General features: G+C 32.8%; 1 protein-coding gene across 6 annotated transcripts in view; it reads left to right on the top strand.

Moving 5' to 3' along the window:
* Positions 1 to 24,177, top strand: part of LOC114331344 (uncharacterized) — a 215,110-nt gene that overhangs the window by 182,298 nt on the left and 8,635 nt on the right. For 2 of the 6 annotated variants that reach the window (XM_028280885.2, XM_028280888.2), the window contains exon 7: positions 2,681 to 13,450. The exons of the other annotated variants lie outside the window; for them this stretch is intronic. In XM_028280885.2, coding sequence (XP_028136686.1) covers positions 2,681 to 2,708 — 28 coding nt within the window. In that variant the 3' untranslated portion in view covers positions 2,709 to 13,450. Of the gene's footprint in view, positions 1 to 2,680; positions 13,451 to 24,177 lie in introns of those variants that run through there. 6 annotated transcript variants of the gene reach the window in all.

Genomic DNA, 24,177 nt, shown 5'->3' on the forward strand with positions numbered 1-24,177 from the left:
GTATTTTTTTCTTCTTCGAATATTAGATGGAACATTTTATTAAACCTATATTGTCTCTGGAATTGTCATTTAAAATAAATTTTCATTTTAAGATTTTGTATGCTGCCATAACAGCAATTAAACAACGCAACGGTTCCAATTACTTCAACAGCACACAGACATTTTTAGTGTAGTGTGGCATAACCAAAATTAAAAACAGTGATGAACTTAAAACCAATTTTGAGAAAGTGTATCAAGCCCTTATACAGACATAAACAGCTCAGAGACTGACATTACTGCAATCGATTTATATAATATGAAGAAATTAAAGCTATTCAACCATATTTTACCACAGCCTAGTGATATTCTTAAATACATTTACGAAAATAATCTGATATCAACATTTAGAAACTTAACTATAATCGTACGTATATTAGGAGGAAGTGTTAAAAGGGGGGCGGAAAATATTAAGTTGCACACGGGCGGCCAACACCTTAGCGGCGGCCCTGCTCCCAACCAATCATATGAAGATATCCTTATTTAAATACAGGGGAACCCCGATAAGTCGGCCCCCGATAACCCGGAAGTCCGGCTAACCCGGACCGATTTTCATCAGATAAACATTTTGATTTTCAATATTTTGTATTTTGACAACGACCCGATTTGGGAGTCGCGAAACGTTAATAAAATTATTTTTCAATTTAATTGTGGTTTTATTTCCCATCAAAATAGTTAATTATCAGACAAACCTTTCAACAATAAAAATGTATGTAATATAATATTTGAGAGATAATGTGTATGTGTGTAATTTGAACTATTCGATATTAAAAATGACTCATAGCACACGCCGCAGAAACAACAGGCACCTGTCTGTAGTACCTATTCCTTTTTATTTCAAACTGTCTTAGCATTGTTTAGGAAAGATTTTTTAAAAAATTCTTTTATAAACAATGGTATTTAGTTTTCACTGTTCTTAAATAACATTACATCGTTGTGACTGTATTGTGTGTCTTGTATTGTTCGCTTCCGTTTGCTTACGTTTGTGTTTGGTGTTTTTTTAGTAATTTTAATGAGTAGGTACTGTGCATATTTATAAATATATATCATGTTATTTGAATTCTAACGGAGTTTATCTGTAAGTATACCCTATTTTATTAATTTTTACCGTACTCTCCGACTATCTCGGATTTTCGATAACCCGGATCGGCCGCGGTCCCGATTAATCCGAGTTATCGAGGTTCCACTGTAATCCAATAATACCAGGTCATAATTTATGACCTGGTATTTACGGCCATCTTTATAATACGGACGCGGCCAAATAATCTCGTATTTTTAAAGTTCATTTCATAGAAATTTACCTATTAATAACGGCCAATATACAAGGTGTCCCTAAAAGATTGGTCATAAATTATACCACAGATTCTGGGGCCAAAAATAGGTTGATTGAACCTCACTAACTTATATACAATAGTGCACACAAAAAAAGTTATAGCCCTTTGAAGTTACAAAATGAAAATCGATTTTTTTTCATATATCGAAAACTCTTGGAGATTTTTTATTGAAAATGGGCATGTGGCATTATTATGGCAGCAACATCTTAAAAAAAAATTAAAGTGAAATTTGTGCACCCCATAAAAATTTTATGGGGGTTTTGTTCCCTTAAACCCCCCAAACTTTTGTGTACGTTCCAATTAAATTATTATTGTGGCACCATTACTTAAACACAATGTTTTTAAAACTTTTTTGCATCTTAGTAATTTTTCGGTAAGCCAGTGTTTATCGAGATATTTTGAATATTTGTCGAATCCACCACATATTTGTATATGGTAAGTACGATTCTAAGAGACCTGTTAATAATCTGAAAATTTATTTATAATTTACATTTTTAGGTATATTTTGAAAAAGAAGCCACATCTCGATAAAAGGTGACTTATCAAAAAAATACTAAGAGGCAAAAAGTTTTAAAAACACTTTGTTTAACTAATGGTACCACAATAATAGTTTAATTGGAACGTACAAAAACATTAAACATAAAATGTTTATGTAAATATATTAAAAAAGAAGCCGTATCTCGATAAAAATTAGCTTATCAAAAAAATATTAAGAGGCAAAAAAGTTTTAGAAACGTTGTGTTTAACTAATGGCATACCAATAATGAATTAATTGGAACGTACAAAAAAGTTTAGGGGGGTTTAAGGGAACAAAACCCCCATAAAATTTTAATGGGATGGACAAATTTTACTATAATTTTTTTTTAAGATATTCCTGCTATAAGAATGATACATGTCCATTTTCAATAAAAAAGCTCTAATAGTTTTCGATATATTGGAAAAAATCGATTTTCGTTTTGTAATTTCAAAGGGCTGTAACTTCTTTATGAGCACATTTGTACTAAGGTAAGTTAGGTTTAATCGAACTATTTTTGACCCCAGAATGTGTGGTATAATTTATAACCATTCTTTTCGGGACACCCTGTATATGTTGATAGATTTCAGTAGGTCAGTAATTTGAGTTAAAATCAGTAGGTCTACTGAAAAATCAGTAGACCTGGTAACCCTGTCTGCAGTCGATGTGGGAATCATACCTTTACGTGTTAGTTGGTAAATATTTGATATCTCTTTAGTCCAAATTGTATGTGCACTGGCTCCTATTTTCATCTAGTGTAAATGTGTGAATCTAGTGTAAATTTTTACTTTTTTAGCTGCTACAATCGAACTACCCGCTTGTGAGAAATAGTTACAAGATTAGCTAGAAATATTTTTTAATAGCATTCCTGCCGATCTCTCTTAAACCATCTTCAAGTTTTCGTACAAAACGTAGATTAGTTCAAGTTTGTACAATTAGTTCTGCCAAAAATTATCTTTGTATAGTAACCTACAAAATACAATGTACCAATTTTTCATCAAGTACCTTATTAGATTTTGCAATTAGTGCATACCAAATATTATTATATTAGTTACACTCGTTATGTAATAGTGACTTTTAGTTATTAAAAGTCAGCATTGTGTATATTGTTGTTTGATATTTAAAAGACAGGTGTGATGTTAATATAAATATTATATAACTTTCATTTGATTATTTCGTTTATAGAGTTTCTGACCAATAGAAACTTACAAAAATAAAAACTTCAGCGATTATTTTTTAATGATTTTAATTTCCAATCATGTAGTAAGATTTTTCATCACGTGTTTAATTCTGATCAATCAGATTATTATTATACTGGGTATAATCTACTTACATTATTATACTGAGAATAAATTTTAATTATTTTGTTTCTGTTTAATTACAAAGAACAACGAGTTTTCTAGTTTTGACAACTGTCATATTTAAGAAAAGAAACTAAATGAATGAGCCCGAGTGTAATTCGGTAAGATTTTTTTAATGAATAAAACTGTATTTATTAAATAATTTTAACTAATATTTTATTGATATCATCGTCTGAATATTTGCTAAATCTGTTCATGCTGTTCACTTTGAAAAGTTATAAAATTTTAATTGTGATAAGTGTCACTGAAGATAAATCTCTGGATTATCTCTACTCAAAAGATAACTCCCGAAACAGGTCGATTTTGATTTTTAAATTACAATTTGTTAGCATATATATCATACTAGTGACGTCATCCATCTGGGCGTGATGACGTAATCTATGATTTTTTTAAATGAGAGTAGGGGTCGTGCGATAGCTCATTCGAAAGGATATTTAATTCTCTATTCACTAATTTAACATAACTATTGTTTAGTTTTTACTAAACATTAACATAACTATTTATACAGGCCGCCTAAATTTTTTTTTAATTGAGACAAAAAGAAGAATGTAATATATTTAATGCAAAATACAAAAAACAGAAAAAAATATAAATTTGAAAAATAAACATTCCTTTTCGCTTAAACTAAATGTTCAAACTGCTAAGAAGCAGGTGGGTGGCAACTTTAGTATTGAATTTAAGCGAAAAACAATATTTATTTAACAAATAAACATTTTTTCCTGTTTTCGGACAGCAGTAAAATGTATTTCAAATTAAATAAATTATATATTCTTCTTTTTGTCTCAATTAATTTAATTAAAAAAAAATTGTTGAGGACCCAGTATAAATAAATATGTTAATGTTTATATTACTGAATAGAGCATTGAATAACCTTTCGAATGAGCTTATCACACGACCCCTATTCTCATTTAAAAAAAATCATCGATTACGTCATCACGCCCAGATGGATGACGTCACTAGTATGATATATACACCAAAAAATTATAATTTAAAAATAAAAATCGGCCTGTTTCGGGATTTATCTCCAGAGTAGCCTGTTCTCGAGAAAATGAATTTATTCCAACTCAAACGTCCTCACTGTATTTAGAAATTCTTGAGTATTTAAAACTATCTTTTGTAAATGTCTTTTCTTTCCTCTCCTTTTCTCTATATTTCTTGCTAAAAAGAAAATCCCTTTATTATCTACAAATGAACCTTTTTCCCAGTAGCTACACAATTTGTTTATCTTAAATTTTGTAGTATCGAGAATGAGATATGAAAATGCAGATATTAAAGTTAGTGCGACATGTATAAAAGGGCGTCACTATTACATAACGGGATCAAATTCAAAAACACATTTAAACCTAACATATTTTGGAAATATTGGAAGAGCTATTATATTTAAAAAACTGAAATATCTTCTTCATTCTGTCTATTTCATCTTCTTATTTATATATTTTTTACGTTACCTATAATACAAAATCTAGTCGAATAATCCTGCAGATATCCGTTTCCTAGAAATTATTAGCTTCAATTACGTTTAATTAGGTATACAGGGTTTCCAAAAACTCTCCTGACAAACGAAGACCGGAGATTCCTCAGATTATTTTAAGACAATTTAACCTAGTCCGAAAATACTTCCTAAGCTAAGGGAACTAGAGCTCTTTAAAGATGGTCTGCTACAGACCGGTCTTTGCATGATGACAAATTCTAAGCAACTTTTGTTCTATAGAGTTTTTTCACTAAGTCAATACTTTTCAAGTTATTTGCGAGTGAATATGTTAATTATTAAATTGTAGCTAATGAAAAGTATGTTTTTTCTCGTCAAATTCCAAATCGAATATTTCAACGTGAAATAACCAAAAAACGGAACACTTTTCGGTGAAAACGCATTACAACTTTTTTAAAGTGGTAAAAAGGGTTATTTTTGTTTTAAAAAAAAACTTCTAACATTAAAAGTAAGTGAGTTCAGCTCAAAATATTGTTGGTCCTTTTTATTTTTTGGTAAAAAGAATCGCGAAAATCACCCTCTAATTAGCATCCTAAATAAAATTAATCCTTACCGCTACACAAGTTACTTTGCTAATGTATTCTTTATTATGATCTGTAAGTTTCATCGGTTCAAAGTGCTTGCTTTTGAGAAGGCTGTAGTTAAAATGGCTTGAACGAGTCACTAATCCCGAGTGTATGCAAATTTTGAACAGCCATGGCATAATCAATTTTTGTCTAACAGGAAAACGAGAAATCCAAAATATTCAGAAAAGTAAAACGTACATTTTATTACTCTTTGAGATTTTTGGTAATACTAATAATTTTTAAGTTATTTTGAAAAAAAATTTGGATTTTTTTCAAAATTAAAAAAAAATATTTTAAAACCAATTTTTTTCAAAAATAAGAACTTTGAACCAATGAAACTTATTATAGATCATATAAACAATACATAAGTAAAGTAACCCGTGAAGCGGTAACGATTAATTTTATTTGGGTGCTAATTAGGGGGTGATTTTCGCGATTCTTTTTACCAAAAACTAAAACGGACCAACAATATTTTGAGTGAAAGTCACTTACTTTTAATGTTGGAAGTATTTTTTAACAAAAATATACCTTTTTACTTTAAAAAAGTTGTAATGCGTTTTCCCCGAAAAGTGCTCCGTATTTTGTTATTTCACGTTGAAATATTCGATTTGGAATTTGACGAGAAAAAAACGTACTTTTCATTAGCTACAACTCTGGTTTCACTGGGTCTACAGACTTCATGCATACAACATTTTTTCACTTTTTTATAAGCTATATTTTGCTAAGTATAGAACAAAAGTTGCTTAGAATTAGTCATTTTATCCAATTCCGGACTTATTTTGAATGTATTTTTCTTAGACCATAAAAACTGATAGACACGCCGTAATGCTATTCTCTCTTCTCGAAGAGTGAAGCCAACATAAAACGATTCACACAGCTGTGCGTGACGTCAGTTTACGGCAGAAAACGTTTGCCGTATTAGAGATTAGAAGTGCTTATAATAGGCGTTGTAAACTTTTTAAAGTGTTCCAATTTAAAAAATTTCAATACACTAATTTTTTAATTATGGTGTTATCTTGCACAGCATTTAATTGTACGCAAGGACAAAAAAAGGGGAAAACAGCTAAAATCCAGTTTACAGCAGCATAATAAACAAGCGATTTTTCAAAAAACTTACGAATTTATAAAGTATCCTAATTCACTCAAATATTCCAACAATGGTGAACCACTGCATCTAAGCAAAAGAAAAACGGATTTTATTGGTATGATCATTAATTTAAAGTCACTAATGCGAATTTGGAAAAATTACGTGAAGGATAATATGGATGGAGGTCTGAAGTATCTTTCGTCTTTCGGCCTATAAACTTTCTCAGGATCATTTAGAAGTTTTCTTTAGTTCTATTATAGGAGTCATGGAAGTTACAACAACAACCCAACTGCAAAACAATTTAAAGATGGATATAAAAGACTCTTACTGCACACAAGTGTTACAGGATCTACCCAGGCTAATTGTATAGAACAGGCACCTTCCACATTTTTAGCAATGAGCAGAACAAATACTGTGAAAATGAAAACTGTTGATCATACTGATGAAAATAATAGGGAAATAATAACTAGTAACCATGATTATACTGTAAATAATTTAAGTTTTTCAAAAACATTCATCTTATGTTTGTGATGTTGTTGACTATATCGCTGGGATTGTAGTTACGAAAGTTAAGAAAATGTGATAATTTACAATGTCCATTCATAAGACACAAAAATTATAGCATATTATCAAAAAAATTTTTAATTCAACCTTCTAAAGACGTCATTCATATTTGCAAAATTGCTGAAAGCGAAATTAGAATTATGTAGGTACAATTCAAAAAAATTGAATGATTCTAAATTAATGACAATATTGATCTTAAACGTGCATGGTTCTGTGTTTAACGAATACAAAGAACATAATATGTGATCATGATTTTGAAATAAACCAAATAATGTAATAAAAGTTAGAAGTAAGTTAACAAAAGCTATTTTGTTTTGTGGTCATTAATTAATAGATTTCCTACATATTTTTTCACCTAACCTGAAACTTCACCCAAAAGAAAATTACTCTCCTTTAAATTTATTTTTGATTATTAAACAAGAAGAGATATACCAATGATATACTTTCAAATAAAACATTTATTTTTACAAAATAAATTACTTTAAGTCAAAAATATTTATTAATTACTTTGCTAAATGATTTTTCTTCAATATTTTTTACAAAATATTGAAGTTATACTAAAATTAATCTAAAATTGGGTAATTTTATTAGTGCTTTGCTAAGAATAAAAACGAGTTCTTGCCGTATTGTGACGTCAATTTCGCGGAAGGTCTTGGCTTCAACGATTCGGTACAAGGCGTGTCTATCAGTTTTTATGGTCTAAGGTATTTTTCACCCCCGAGAAGGGGGTATTCCCCTTCATTTTACAAAAATCATGGGGTGTAGAATTGTAAACTTTTTCTTATGTGATAATAGACAATTTCAACTGGGGTCCGGACAAATAATCCCGGACAAAAAAGCCCCACAAATTATCCCTGGACAAAAAATCCCCGGACAAAAATCCCCGGACAAATATTCCCCGGACAAAAAATCCCGGACATATAATCCCCACACACAAATTTTGTTGGACTAAATATCCACACAAAAATCCCGGACAAAAAATCCCCAAGAAATATTTGCTGCCTAATAGTTATCTAAAAGTTTTCCAAAAATAACAAATTTCGAATTCCAATTCCATGCTGAAAACTTCAAGTTTTACATGACAAAAGAGTGCGAGTTTTTTCAAGAATTGTGGAAGATATGGGGAATGAGCTGAGGCCCCGTTTTCATGTCAGGCGCTTAAGGCGCGTTTTGAAAACGCGCGATTACAACTACATACATTTTACTGAAGACCTTTCACATGCTAACGCGCGTTTTAGGTCATTAAGACGCGCGTTGGCATGTGAACGGTCTCAAGTAAAATGTATGTAGTTGTAACCGCTCGTTATCAAAATGCGCGTTAAGCGCCTGTCATGAAAACGGAGCCTTAGCTCATTCCCCATATTTTCCACGATTTTTGAAAAAACTCACACTTTTTTGTCCTGTATAAACAAATAAATTTAACAAAAATATAACACAAATAAACTGGACTAGCATGAAACTGGAATTCGAAATTTGTTAAAATTTCAGGAAAACTTTTAGAGAACTATTCGACAGCAAATATTTCTTGGGGATTTTTTGTCCGGGATTTTTGTGGGGATTTTTTGTCCGGGGATTATTTGACCGGGAATTTTTTGTCCGGGGATTTTTTGTCCGGGATTATTTGTCCGGGTGTTTTTTGTCCTAGCTTCTTTCAACTACCTGTTCCCAAATTTTCATACTTCCTTTACTTTTTTTTGATCAGATTGTTCTTTGATTGGGCTATCATTGTCAATCGAACTGACAAGAACCGTGTGTTTTATTCGAGAAAGGAAACCATGTTGCTCTTTAAGTATTTAATATGAATATATTATTATCAACTTAGAATCGCACTCCTCTTCTTCTTCTTCTTCAGCCTGTGTTCGTCCACTGCTGGACATAGGCCTCTTCCATTTGCTTCCTTCGATTTCTACTCTTGGCAATTCTCGTCCACTGTTTGCCCGCGACTTGTTTGATATTATCTGCCCACCTCTTCTGCGGTCTGCCTACTCCTCGCCTGTTCTCTCTTGGTCTCCAGTTTGTTAGTCTCTGTGTCCATTTTTCGGGATTATCTCGGGCAACATGTCCGACCCATTGGCACTTGAGCCTTGCTATACGTTCTGCGACATCAGTAATCTTTGTTCTTTCACGAATGTCGATATTTCGAATTTTGTCTCTCAAACTAATCCCTAGCATGGCCCTCTCCATCGCTCTTTGTCCTTATATAGTTACAGGCAAGATAAATTTGTCATAAACTCTACGTTTTAGACACATTGGTATATCTCTATTCTTCAAGATAAAGCTTAACTTGCCGAAAGCTACCCAAGACAATTGTATGCGTCTTTTTATTTCGGCTATTTGGTTTTCTTTGCCGATTTTAATGGTATGTCCAAGATGTATATAGTGGTCTACATTTTCAAGACTGACGTTGTCAATAACAAGATTAGTTTGTACATTACTCATTATTTTTGTTTTCTGAAGATTCATTTTGAGACCTATTTTATTTGACTGCTGGTTTAGCTCCTTCATCATTTGCTCCAGTTCCTTGATATCTGTACTGAATAATACTATGTCGTCCGCAAACCTCAAATGACTCAAACGTACACTATCAATGTTTAGACCTTTTTCCTCCCAGTCGAGCTGTTTGAATACATTTTCCAATGCTAAGGTAAAATGTTTTGGTGAAATAGTATCACCTTGTCTAATACCTTTACCAAGGCGTATTTTTTCGGTTTTTTGGTCTTCATTAATTTTGATGTGGAATGTGGCCTATTCATAAATGTTTTTAATGAGTGTAGTGTACCGTAAGTCTATTCGAGCATCCCTGAGGGCTGACAAAAAGGACCAGGTTTCAATACTATCGAAAGCCTTGTGAAAGTCAATAAATGTCATATGTAAGGGTACATTATATTCTGTGGTTTTTTCTACCAGTGTTCTGATGGTTTGTAACTGATCGTTAGTACCAAACCCTTTTCGAAATCCCGCCTGTTCAACCGGTTGATATAAATCAAGTTTTTGTGTTATGCGGTTGGTTATTATTCTTGTTAGCAATTTGTATAAATGTGACAACAAACTTATAGGCCTGTAGTTTTCAATATTAGTAGTGTCTCCTTTCTTGTGTAAAAGTATTATTTCGGCGCTTTCCCACAGATTGGGTATTCTTTTCTCTTTTAGACACCCATTCAGCAAGACTTCCACAACCTCTACAACGGTGTTGCCACCCATTTTTAACATTTCAGACGTTATATGATCCTCGCCAGGAGCTTTTTTATTCCTCATTTGCTGTAAGGCATGTCTAATTTCCGAAGAAGTTATTTTAGGGAGAGTTTCCGAGCCGACGTTTAGAATTGTTCTATGGCCTGTTCCGGGGTTCTGTATAGTGGATGTTAGTGTGACCAACTCCAATTCAGTAGAATCCGGGACAAGGCTGAAAAAATACCTGAAATCCGGGACTTTTCAATGAAAATCGGGCCATTTTTTTAGAAGACGATAATTAAAATACAGAAACGAAAAAAAGTCCACCGTTTTAGTTTTCGTAGAACTATAATATCACGATATAAAATGCATGCATTTTGGATGTGTTATAAGTATTACACTCTAGAAATTGTCCAATTTTTTTCGTCCCACCAATTCAATTTGATGTGAATTCATAGAAGAATAACGCATTCAAAATTTCAAAGTACAATTTTACCAAAACTTTGAAAATTCGGATGGCCCGGAAGCCTTGCCCGGGACGCTGGGACACGACTCCGTAATTCGGGCCATGTCCCGGATTTTTCGGGCTAGTTGGTCACACTAGGATGTATAAAGATTCTTGTAGAACGTTTGTATTTCCTTGATTATTTGAGTTTTTTCCGTCACCGTATTCCCCTGTTGGTTTTTGATTTTAGTTATCTTCGATTTTCCTTTAGTTAAATTTGATTTCAATACTCTCATGTTTCTATTGTCTTCAATGGTTTGCAATATTTGTTTTGTTTTATAAGCCCGCAAGTCCAACCTTAGGCTCTTTTTAACTTTATTGTTGATAGCCTTATATTCTGGTAATTCTTTAGATGTTCTTCTTCTTTCTTCCATTAAATCCAGTGTTGTTTGTTTAAGTTTCGTTTTTCTCGGATTTTTATTTTTACCACAGATCTTTTTTGTAGTTGATGTTATGTCATTCGTTAATTTTTGTGTTATTTCATTTATATCTTTCGTGGTGAATACTGGTAAAGGTCCTAGTTTCTTTTTTAGTTCACTTTGATATTCCTCTTGATTCATTTCGAGTGCTTCTATGTTTGGTAATTTATCCTGTGTTAATAATTTTCTTCTATCGAATTTCGTATTTACTTCTATTCGCACCCTAACTAATCGATGGTCACTACCAGTGTCGACAGAATTTAGTACAGTAACATCTTTAGCAATGTTTTTGAAGTTAGAGAGTATAAAGTCAATTTCATTTTTTACTTTGCCGTCTGGGCTGTGCCACGTCCATTTTCTCTGCATCTTTTTCTTGTAGAATGTGTTTAAGCAGAATAGCTTTTCTTTGCTGAGGAAATTTGCGAGCATATCTACTCTATGTGATTTCTACTTCCCAGTCCAAAATTTCCAATATATTCGTTGTCGTTGTTATTTTCGTTCTTTCCTATTTTAGCGTTGAAATCTCCCGTAATTATTACGTAATATGTTTTCTCTAGGTTTCTGGCTCTTGTAATGTCTTCATAAAGTTGTTCTACCTCTTCATCATCTGCAGAAGATGTTGGCGCATAACAATGGATTATTTGAATGCTGTATCTACAATTTAGTTTTATTATCAGATAGATAACTCTATTAGAAATCGCTTGGAATTTAGTTACCATGTTTTCAATTCTTTTATGTACCAAAAAGCCTACGCCTCCTATACCTTGGTAATTTCCTGAATTGTATTGTTACAAAGTGTGCCTTTATTTTAGTAGAGTCGTTTCTTCGCCTTTAAGCCTTGTCTCGCATAAGCCTACTACGTCCCATTTTATGGTCTTAAGTTCTTCTTGCAACTCTTCTAGGTTATCTTCTGTCCTCATCGTTCTGATGTTATATGTTCCGATGTGCATTTTGTGTGTACTAAGCGAATTCTTGCCTCCCCCAGATTCCACGAGGCAGACCCATTTCTGGGTGTGGGACTTGGCATAACATACCGTACCCACCTGGGGACCATATCCGTTCGTTTAATATTCGCCATTTCTATGTAGTTGGAAGGATGAGTAGCCTTAAAACACCACGCTGGCTAGACGGGTTGGTGAGTTTTATATCAGCCGCCCACTCTGGGTCAGACGCTGTTCGTAGCCGTCCATTCCGGATCAGACGCTACGGTTTTGATTCTATATTACCCCTATAATCGAGGGTTGCCACTTCCGCCATCCACACCGTACCGAAGCTCCGCTTCTCCGCCATGTCTGCCGTTGTGGACTTCATCCGTAACCCTGGACAAGGGACCCTAAACAGGTACTAGTTTCCCGGGTAAGGAAACCCCCGGAATCTGCGAGGGGCAGGGATTGATTCATTTCCCCTGATAGGACTATCTTCAATAATTTAAAGAGTTCCTACTCGCTACCCTCGAATCGCACTACTTATTACAAATGTAACCATAAAACTCTATATTTTGATGTCACCATTACAACTAGTGTGCTGGTTTCATTTACTGTACGGAATGCAGTGAGGATGATCTGAATCACATCGAAAACGTTTTGATGTTTTACTTCATTTGGACGACACTTTTTTAAAAAGTTTTAATAAAATTTTTATATCATTATACAAATTGAAGTTCTTACTTCTTTGTAAGTTTTATAACTATGGTATGGTCCTTTTCATAGGCATTTTTCAGTGCGTCACAAATGATAGAAAAAAGGTAAGTCCGTAATAATACACATTTATAACATTTATTCTAACATGACATTTTAGTTAAATCTGACAGCTGTCACATTTTATTTGCAATTTGGCATAAAAACAAATCAATTGTGTTTATTGAATTAATAAAATGGTATTTTCTTTGATTTGTATAGTCTTATATAAATTGTACTGATTATATTCGTAGATATATTATTATATAATTCGTAAATATTTTTTTTCGATTATAGCGCTATCTATCGACAACTAGAATAAATGTTATAAGTGTCTGTAATCACGGACGTGCCTTTTTTTCTGTCACATACAATTTAATGCGTTAGAAAGAAATCGAAAAACTGTGACGCACTGAAAGATGCCTATGAGAAAAAGAGTATACAGCCAGCTATTGGGATTTTCCCTTTAATTTATAATAATGTTTAGTTTTCAGCTCTTCTAATATTTAAAGTTTGTACCACATATATTATTTCGGAAACATTTATACTACTTTAAAATGTTTGGTTTTGTATTTAGCAACGTGTTTTTATTATTTTAGAAATAGTTCTAATCAAATTAATTCAAAATGTTTAATATGTTTAGGAAATTGCATGCACAAAAATATTATTTTTAACTATTACCTAAATTTATTTCGTATACACAATCTTCTATTTATGACTTAGTTTGAAGAAATAAATATATACTAATATATATGGCATGTTTTATTAATTCCTTTTAGTACTGTATTACGTCAAGGGCGATCTAGAGAGGGGGCCATGTTGGCCACGCCCCCTCCGGGAATTTACAAAAATATAAATTTAAATATTTGCAGTTCAAATGTTTTAGTTTCAAACACATACAGTACGCTGGAATAAGTATTCCCCCCCCCCCCCATATTAACTCATTGATTTTTAGCACATAAGCAAAACGCTCGGACAGGTCGATTTTTAGTATAGTCATAGTATTTTATAGCATCAATGTTTCGAACTTTACGCGATCCCTCTTCAGGTGACACTCATAACTTTGATTTTTTTAAATGGGAAAGTACATCATGTGACACCTCATTTAAAAGATTTTGAAATACTGATTACAAAAATGTATAATACTTGCGCAAAATTTCGGTCCAATGCTTTTTAAATGCATTCATTTTTTTCGAATCCTGAGATCCTGATTCCTCTATTTCGTTATATGTATTAATAATTGTTGACAATAGTAGACTATATTAAAAATTGTTTGAACATTTATAGAAATTTTTATGTCAAATAACTACAATTCTACAGGGTGTGAATATTGCTACGAAATTAACAAAAAAACGTAATTATTTTTTGAACTACCCCATATAATATTACAAAACCCTATATTTTAAGAAAGAAGACATCAATCAAATGTAAAAATATACAGGGTGTTCCATTCACAAAACAGAAGTTTGTGTCACCCTGTCAATACGGGTCGCCCTGTATATTTGAAAATATTTTCAAATTATGGTCCTATCTGTGCCTTAACTTTTATCAACATAACTTTTTTTCGTATCTCTTACGACAAATAAGTAATGGGACTTTGTCACAATAATGCCCCGCCCTGTATAAAGAAGAAAATCGGAAAAGACCAGGCAGGGTTCATAGCGGGAAAAGCACGCCTATGAAAACATTTACACTGTTGAACAACTAATAGAAAAAAGAATGGCCAAAAACAGATCGGTCAAATTGTAGATTTTAAGAAGACCTATGGCTCCATTCCTAGAACCAAGCTATGGGAAGCAATGGGAAACATCTGCCTCTTGGCAGTCTGAAGATTTAATTTAAACGAAAAGCAATATTTATTATCAAATAATCAGTTTTTTCTATTTTTTGACAGCAGTAAAATGTATTTTGAGTTAAATAAATTACATAAATTCTTCTTTTTTGATCAATTAATTTAATTTAAAAAAATGTTAACATCCTGTATAAATAATTATGTTAATGTGTATATTACTGAATAAAGAAGTTAATAACCTTTCAAATGAGCTAGCACACGACTCTTATTCTCAATTAAACAAATAATCGATTACATCATCACGGCCAGATGTATGACGTCACCAGTATGAATAATATGTCAAAAAATCACAATTTAAAAGATAAAAGAAATAAAAAAAAGAAAAGAATAAAAATGGTATACGTTTTTATTTTATAGTAGTATTACTCCGTGGAGTAACTAGGTGCATTTTCCGTTGAAACTTTACCAAGCTACAGCCCACATAACAATTTCATGTTCTTAGTAGATTCATAGAACATACTTTTCAGAAAAAGTATATACTTAGAATATGCGTAATTACCATTGAGAATGTGCAGAGCACATACTGAGTATATACTACATTACAGTACTTAAACGTTCTATGTATATACTTAGAATGTACTACCGCACTTCTTTTCAGTATATACCAAGAACATACTTTTTAGAAGATTCTAAGGAGGTGCTATAAACCTTCTATTTATATACTTAGAATGTACTATCGCACATATTTTTAGTATATGGGAAGAATATTCCAAGGAAGTGCTATATACCTTCTAGTTATATACTTAGAATGTACTATGGCACATATTTTTAGTATATGGGAAGAATATTCCAAGGAAGTGCTATATACCTTCTATGTATATACTTAGAATGTACTATCGCACATATTTTTAGTATATGGGAAGAATATTCCAAGGATGTGCTGTATTTCTCAGAAGTATGTTTTCAACATCACCCAATTTCATCCTATAGGTTCTACCAAAGAATACTAACACACCCACTGGGTGTGTTAGTATTCTTTGGTTCTACTAGTATATTATATTTACATATTCTAATTGCATATGAGAATGTAGTTATTACATTCTACAATATTACGTAAAAAGTAAGTATAAAATATATAAACTTTAGTTAGTTATATAGGTACCTATGTATAATAAATATTATATGGGTAAGTAGCCTATATATAAAATATAAGTAATATAAAATATTTAGCTATTATGTGCACATCAAAATAAAAATTCTGCTTATATAATTATATAATAGCCAAATATATATAATATGTATGTAAATTACTAAAATTTATAGGTATCTATATACATTATACATACTTTTACTTACTAGGTATTTAGGAAATATTGAAGTACCAATATGAATTTATTATTTTCAAACTGCTTTTTATGTTCTTAAAAATGTTTTAGTCCTTGTAGCTAGAAATACTTGGTCCTACCTAACAGCGTAGACATAAATGCATAACTAACTGTACTGGAAACTATTTTCATATTTTGCTCTTTTGTTACCTATACCCCCTTCCCTTGTGTAGGTATAAAATGCAATGCAAGGGTCAGAATGACAATGAATGGCCGTTTCCGGATTCCCGAAAATTATAGGTAAAAATACTTATGGTATAAACTCAAATCAAAATGGTATATTCATTTCAACTGAAAACGAAACGAGACTTTCTCATTTTTCTTCAATAGAATTAAGTTTTAAACTTTTTACCATACAATTAAAACGGTTTAAAAAAATGATTTAGATAGTTCAGTATATAGTACCTACCAAAATACATAAATTTTATTAATTATTCTTAACGCGAAGTTGATAATCTATTGGCTAACATTATTCTTCTTCCTATAGGTACATACAGTATATTCTTTTTAAAATATTTTAAAAGTATATACAAGTATGTGTTAAGCATATACTTTTGCATATACTTACGCATATACTAAGAATATTCTATTAAGGTATATTCTAAGAAAAAACTTTTACGAACATTCCGAGATACTACGTACCCGAATGTGCTCAGTATATTCGGTGCAAGAATATTCTTTGAGGCACATGCAAAGAACATGAAATTTAGAATGTTTTTAATGGTACATGCTATGCTTGTACTACGCATATACTAAAAAGGATATACTTCGACGAATGTTGGTAGGATATGCTTAGAACATGATGCGAACATCATTGTTATGTGGGAGACGGGAGTTGTGAATTGCATAGTGTAGAATTCCTTCCCTTTTGTCTTCACTGCAGCATCCATTTGGCTTGCAAATTGTAGAAGCCTTGGGGGTGTCACCAGGGAAATGTACCAATAAGTTTTCAATTTAAAAATCTTTTAGTAATATTTTTAATATTTTTCAATATTATTAATGTTGCTATTAGGATTGAAAAACTTTATCTTTCAATTGCCAGATGACGCTAGTCACCTATGTGGTGTCCACATCTAAGAATATTAAACAATTTAGACGGCATGAAAACCTTTATTCATTATACTAAAGGAACATATGCTAATATCTGAATTACATATTATAGGTTATCTGTGAAGTTGGTCATAGATAGATTTGTAGAGGTGGGAAGTAACATAACTGTTACAGGTAGCATACATTACATCCCTCCACACCAAGATCCGAATATAAAAACCACATTGTCATAGTCTTAATTATAAATCTAAACGATCCGGCGGTCTGATGGTTCTTCTCAATCTTTCCTTAATATTAGGTGACTGCAACCCAACGGTTGATTGTGATGCACTGTCTTTAATTGACGAAGGAACCGCACTGATATCTTCACTCGAAAATTCGGTTTCAACACTACCGGACACTCCTTGGGTCTCACTGGTATTTTTTAAGGTTACCAAAGCTTCAGTTTCACTTAAAGGTAATGGCGAACTTACAGAAGTACTTGGAACTGAACTTAGTGGATCACACGTATCTCTATCCTTGTCATCAGAAATTTTAGATATTTCTTCATCGTAAAAATGACCACATTTAACAATTTGGTCCAAATGTCTTTTCCATTCAAGACTTGGATTATCTAAAGGCTGACATAGAAATGTTTGATGTCCTAATTTTCTAACTATTTTACTCTTTGCCCATTTAGGCTTTTGTGCATTTACCCTGTGTAATCCCTAACATAAACATCTTCTCCTTCTATAAATTCTACCACCCTATTACCTTTATGGTATTTTATCTGTTGTTCTCTAGCTCTCAATGTCTTATCGTTAAATGTCAAAAAGTCAAATCTGGTTTTAATTTTACGCCCAAACATGAGATAGGCAGGAGTTTGAAATGTCACTGAATGAGGGGTAGTTCTGTAAGAAAATAAATATTTTGAAATCAACTCAGATATACTCTTGCTCGGGGAGCCTGTTAACATTTTGTTTATTGCATATTTTAGGGTTTTAACTGAGTTTTCGGCCGCTCCGTTTGTCGCTGGATGATAAGGAGCTGAAGTTTTATGAATAATGCCATTATTTTTACAAAATCGCTGAAACTCCTCTGAATTAAACTGTGGACCATTATCTGAAATAATTTGATTTGGCAACCCAAATCGGGCAAAACAGTCTCGAAGTTTACCGATGGTATGTTCTGAGTCAGTCTTTGACATCTCATATACCTCGGGCCACTTCGAGTATGCATCTGTAATAACAAGATAATTCTTCCCATGATACGGTCCTAAAAAATCAATGTGAATTCTATCAAACACATGAGCTCCTTCTTGGAACTTAATTAAAGGTGCCTTTCGTGGAGTTGTAGTATTCTTTAAACATGCTTCACAAGATTTTACAAACAATTCAATATCTCCATCTAAGCCAGGCCACCAAAAATATTGCCTTGCTACTGTCTTCATTCGAACTATTCCGCTATGAGTACTATGCAATTCCTGTAAGATTTGTTTATGAAACTTGGAAGGTACCACTACCCTATACTCCCACATAATTAAATTATTATCAATGGTAAGCTCATTAGCCCTGTTAGCATATGCTTTCAATTCATCTGGAACTGTTTTTGGCCAGCCATCTCTTACATACTTAAAAACTTTGCTCAAACCGATGTCTGACCGTATTCCTTTAATTATTTCTACAGCGGTAACTGGTAATTTATCCTCTACCAGAAAATTAAAATAATCAAACTCAACATCACTTTGTACCTCCTTAGGTATGGAAAGAGGCAAGCGTGAAAGTCCATCAGCTGCTTTATTCTCTACTCCCTTAATATGTTTAAAGGTGTAATGAAATCCACTTAAAAATAGTGCCCACCTCTGCAGTCTCCCTGCTGCCATTTGCGGAATGCCCTTTGTCTCTCCGAATATGGCCATCAGTGGTTTGTGATCAGAACATAAAAAGAAATGCTTCCCTAATAAATATTGATAAAATTTTTGTACACCCCAATATATTGCCAAAGCCTCTTGGTGTATAACGGAATACTTAGCTTCATGTTTGCTTAACACTCTTGAAGCAAAACTGATTGGCTTCTCTGACCCATCTGGATACACATGCATTAAAACAGCACCTAAGCCCACGCTGGAAGCATCACAAACCAATTTTAAGTCCATCTGTGGATCATAGTGTGCAAGGCCCGCACCTGAAGAAATTTCCCTCTTAGCCTTTAAAAATGCATTCTCACACTCTGACGTCCACTTAAAACGTTCATCTCTTCTTAATAACCTATACAATGGCTCCAGTACTGTTGATAAGTTGGCCACAAAACGACCATAATAATTGATCATCCCGACATATGCCCTAACTTCAGAGATATTTTGGGGTCTGGGGCACTCAATAATGGCTTTAATTTTTCCTGGATCTTTATGTAACCCTTCCTTATCAATAATATGCCCCAGATACCTTATTTCAGGCCGGAAAAACATGCACTTATCTAAATTTAATTTAAAGCCTGCCTTCTGAAGTCTATTAAAGACATTTTCCAAATTTTTTAGATGCTCCTCTCTATTAGGACCTGTTACCACAATATCATCTAAGAAATTAATAACATTTGGAATACCTAACAAAACTTTTTCTACAATTTTTTGAAAAATGCTACAGGCCGGTCTTGTACCATATGGTAGCCTGTTTACCTGATAAATACCTCTGTGTGTGCTCCAACTTAAAAGTTTTTTTGTCTCCTCCGTTAGCTCCAATTGGTTGTAAGCATTTTTGAAATCAAGTTTTGTAAAAAGGTGCCCACCCTGGAGGGCTGCAAATAACTCCTCCACTCTTGGCAATGGATGCTTGACATCAATTAGAAATTTATTTACGGTTATTTTGTAGTCAGCACATACACGGATTTTGCCTGTCTCCTTGACAATGGGAACCAGTGGGGTGCCCCATTCAGCATTTTCAATCAAGGTAATGACACCCTTACTTTCAAGTTCCTCTAATTCTGCATTAACATCCCTTTTAAAAGCAAAAGGTAATGGCCTTGGTTTGCAAAATATAGGTTTTGCATTTGGTTCCATTTTTAAGTCAACTTTTTCAAACCTATAATGCCCTAATTCATTACTAAAGAGAGAACTATATTTTTTTACTAACCTGGCTATCTCTGCATCCTGATCTATTTTATTTATATTAATGTTAGGAACTCCCGGTAATTTAATCTCGAAATTAAATGTCTTCATTAAATCTCTACCAATTAAGGCTCTTGTTCCATTTTTTATTATAATTAACCTACAGTTATCTACCCTAACATTATTATATTGAATAGTTACGAAAATCTCACCTAAAGGTGTAATAATACTTCCATCAAATGATCTGAGTCTAACTTTAGTTGGAAGTAATGCACTGGTTTTGAAATATCTGATATAAATATTTTCAGGAAGGACAGAGATACCTGCGCCTGAATCCAGTTCCATTAAAATAGTACAATCATTAATTAACATATTTGCCTTGTGTGGTTTTATAAAAACATTATTAACATTATCAAAAGAGGTATGGTACATGTTTACAAAATCAAAATCTTGTACATTTTCTGAATCAGAATTTTCACTCTCTACAGGTTCTACATAATGAGTACTTTTTCCTTTGTTTTTATTACACATTTTAGCCAGATGGCCAACCTTCCGACAGATCTTACAACTATATTTTCGGTACTTACAATTTCTAAAGTCATGTTTTATTCCTCCACACGCATTACACTTTGACTCTCCATACAAACCTCCTGAACCTCCTTCTCGTGCTTCTCTATTTCTGCCTTGGTTAACACTGGTGCTTGATATCTTATTTACTGGAACTGAAGTGTTGGCTTCTACTGCTGCCGCTTCTTTTCTCAACGCCAACTCATATAGATGTTCTAAGGTTGTTTTATGATCCTCCTCACATAAGCGATCCAGGACTGGTCCCTTTCTCACACCACAAACGAATTTGTCTTTTAAAACATTGTTTAATGTAGCCCCAAACTTGCAATCTATTGCTTTATTTTTAATTCTTACGTAAAAGTCTGCCACGGACTCCTTTTCAGCTTGTCTCACAGAATAAAATTCTATTCGTTCCTTAAAAACAGAAACTTTTTTAGTGAATTGCTTTTGTAGGATGCATAGTTCATCGAAAGTCTTATTCTTAGGTAAACCTGGGTCACACAATCCTTTTAATATTTCATAGGCCTTATCACCAATTATTGTCAATAATACTGGAACCATTCTATCATTCTCTACATAATTTGCAATAAAATATTGCTCTAACCTCTCCTGGTATATATTCCAATCAGTACCTATCCGGTACTCTTGTAAGCTGCCTATTGCGCCCCGTAGAACACTCACTTGAGTTGAAGGAAATACTGCACCTTCCATTTTGCACCTTGCAAATACTAAATAAAACGTTTATTCAAGCGCCTTGCTTGTAAAATTGTCTACTGCTTATTTATCCTAGTCGCCATATTATGTGATGTCCACATCTAAGAATATTAAACAATTTAGACGGCATGAAAACCTTTATTCATTATACTCAGTGTTGCCAACCTTCAAGCGAGCTTTTTCCCTCAACTTACCCTAAAATTCCCACTTTTATGAAAAAATTCCCTACCGTTTACAAAATCGGTAATTTCCCTCATTTTTTCTAAATATTTTAGAATTTGGACTGGAACAAAAATTCCCTTTTGAGTTCATTTTTTCTCTTCTTACCTTTTTAACTGTTAAAAAATCCCGCAAAAAGGGAAATTTCCCTCAGGTTGGCAACACTGATTATACTAAAGGAACATATGCTAATGGCACGGTTATTAGACTTTATTACGGTTGTCTTGTCCGACGGTGGTGGGGAGACTTATATTTTTGACTTTACGTCACAAGAGTTTACATTCCCATATTTTTAAATTATTTTTGATCATTGAATGTGTGTTATTGTGTATTATTTGTGTTATTATGAAATAATAAGACAAATAGTACACATTTTATCTTATACTGGGTGGCGAATCGTAAAAAGGGCCATAGGAAACTCAATGTAAAGTTCTGAATTGTTGAATTCCTGCTTCCCTAATTATTCTACATCAAAAGTCATGAGAGAATACTTGTAGAGAATTAAAATATGTATTAAAATCAAAAGTTAAAATTGTTCTACGATTTAAATGCATTCCAAAATTTTGAAAAATATGATACATTTGCCATAATAGGTATGCGTGTAAAAGTAAGGCCACACGTTACTATTTAACTGACAGTGCTCACACCATTGACTGAATAAAAAAATCTTTATTATTAATCCTTTCTCCGCAACTGAGGGTATCTTATCAACTGTATTGTTTTTAAACAATAGATGATAATATAAAAATGTTGACAGTTCAAAAATGTGAACATTATTGCATTGTGTGTGGCCTAAGTTTGGGCTGAAGACTAAAATGTATTACATTTTTACAAAATTTTGGAATATGTTTAATTACGTAGACCAATTTTAACAGTTATTTCCAATACAGATTTCAATCTTCTTCAAATAGTTTCTAATGTCTTTTGATGTAAAATAATTATTAGGGAAGCTGGAATTCAACAGTTCAGAATTTTACATTGAGAATGCAAAACTTTGACGCATGTCAAAATTCTCAATGTGTTTTAATTGTATTCATTTTTATCGAATCCTGAGAAAACTAATAAATATTTTTGAAAAATTTAAACTCAGAATGAAAGACTACATTATTACCGAGGGCTGAAAGTCCCTGAAAACTTCTATATTGTTTATTTTAATAAGTTACAGGGCTGAAAATAAAAGAGAAGTGTGATATTTAATTTTAAATATTTCATTCAATAGAATCTGCTTGTTTATTTTAAGGGGCTTTCCGCCCTCGGTAATAATGTAATCTTGCATCCTGCGTTTAAAATTTTCTAAAATAATTGGTTTTCTCAGGATTCAAAAAAAAATCATATTACGATTCAAATGACAGTAAACTCTCGTGACGTAATCTCACCCTTAATGTTCATTGGTTAGTCGATTTAGGCAACCGTAGTAATGTCTAAGAACCGTGTGCTAATGGGGCTTTTCATTCACAGTCATTTGTTTCGAGCTTCTGTCTTATGTTGTATAATCCGTGTATATTAATATTGTACACAGATTATACAACATCTGACAGAAGCTCGAAACAAATGCCAATCGATGAAAAGCCCTATATCTGAATTACATATTATAGGTTATCTGTGAAGTTGGTCATAGATAGATTTGTAGAGGTGGGAAGTAACATAACTGTTACAGGTAGCATACATTACAACCTAATCCATTCACCTCAGTTGCAGTGTGGGACTAATATATGTCGAAAAATTTACTGGATTAGAGAAAAGCAACCTATGCATTCTCTGAAGAGCCTCTAACAAGAGGTGAAATCGTCGATAAGAGTGCTGGTTGCGCTCTCTAATCTAAGACATTTTTGGCCTCGCATTGCAACTGAATAAAAATGGTATACATTTTTATTTTATAGTAGTATTACTCTGTGGAGTAACTAGGTGCATTTTTGGCCTCGCATTGCAACTGAATAAAAATGGTATACATTTTTATTTCACTATTTAAAAATAAAAACCGACCTGTTTCGGGATTTTTCCTGAAAGTCGCCGGCTCACGAAATAACGAATTTATTCCTTTCATTTGCACCATCTAATCTTATAATATTCTAATGCGACAAGTCACTCGGTACACATTGAATGACGTTTCATAAACGTCATTTTATTTTGTTTATCTGTTTTCTAACAGCTCCAGAATGACTGAATCAAATTAGCTAACTTCGATTTTAAAACATTTGTAGAAGTCCAAGGAAGGTTTAAAAGGTGAGAAAATGTGATGAAATTGTAAAGAAAATAACAATGGGTGCGTTCACCAGACCAGTGCGCTACGTCAGCGCTTTGAAACTGTTTAAGATTTTTCGGGTGAACGTCATGTCAATTTAGGCTAAACTTCAACGTGTTGACGAAGCGGTCGCCATTTTATTGAACGTATTATTTGTATCGCTTCAATATTGAACGTGTTTAAGAAATATATTGTAATGGCGCGATTATTTGAAAATATTTATTTTACAATGGTTTTAATTATAAAGTAATTGAAACTTAGGAGATACATACTTGTATATGCTCACGAAATTGTAAATCTGTGTATTAAGGAACAATATTTTCAACATAATTCATATTTACGTGATAATTATTATTTATTTATGGTGGGTCATCCAATGGTTCTGCTCTGCCAAGTCCAGCATA

The sequence above is a fragment of the Diabrotica virgifera genome, chromosome 3 (assembly GCF_917563875.1).
Source record: "Diabrotica virgifera virgifera chromosome 3, PGI_DIABVI_V3a".
Lineage (NCBI taxonomy): Eukaryota > Metazoa > Arthropoda > Insecta > Coleoptera > Chrysomelidae > Diabrotica > Diabrotica virgifera.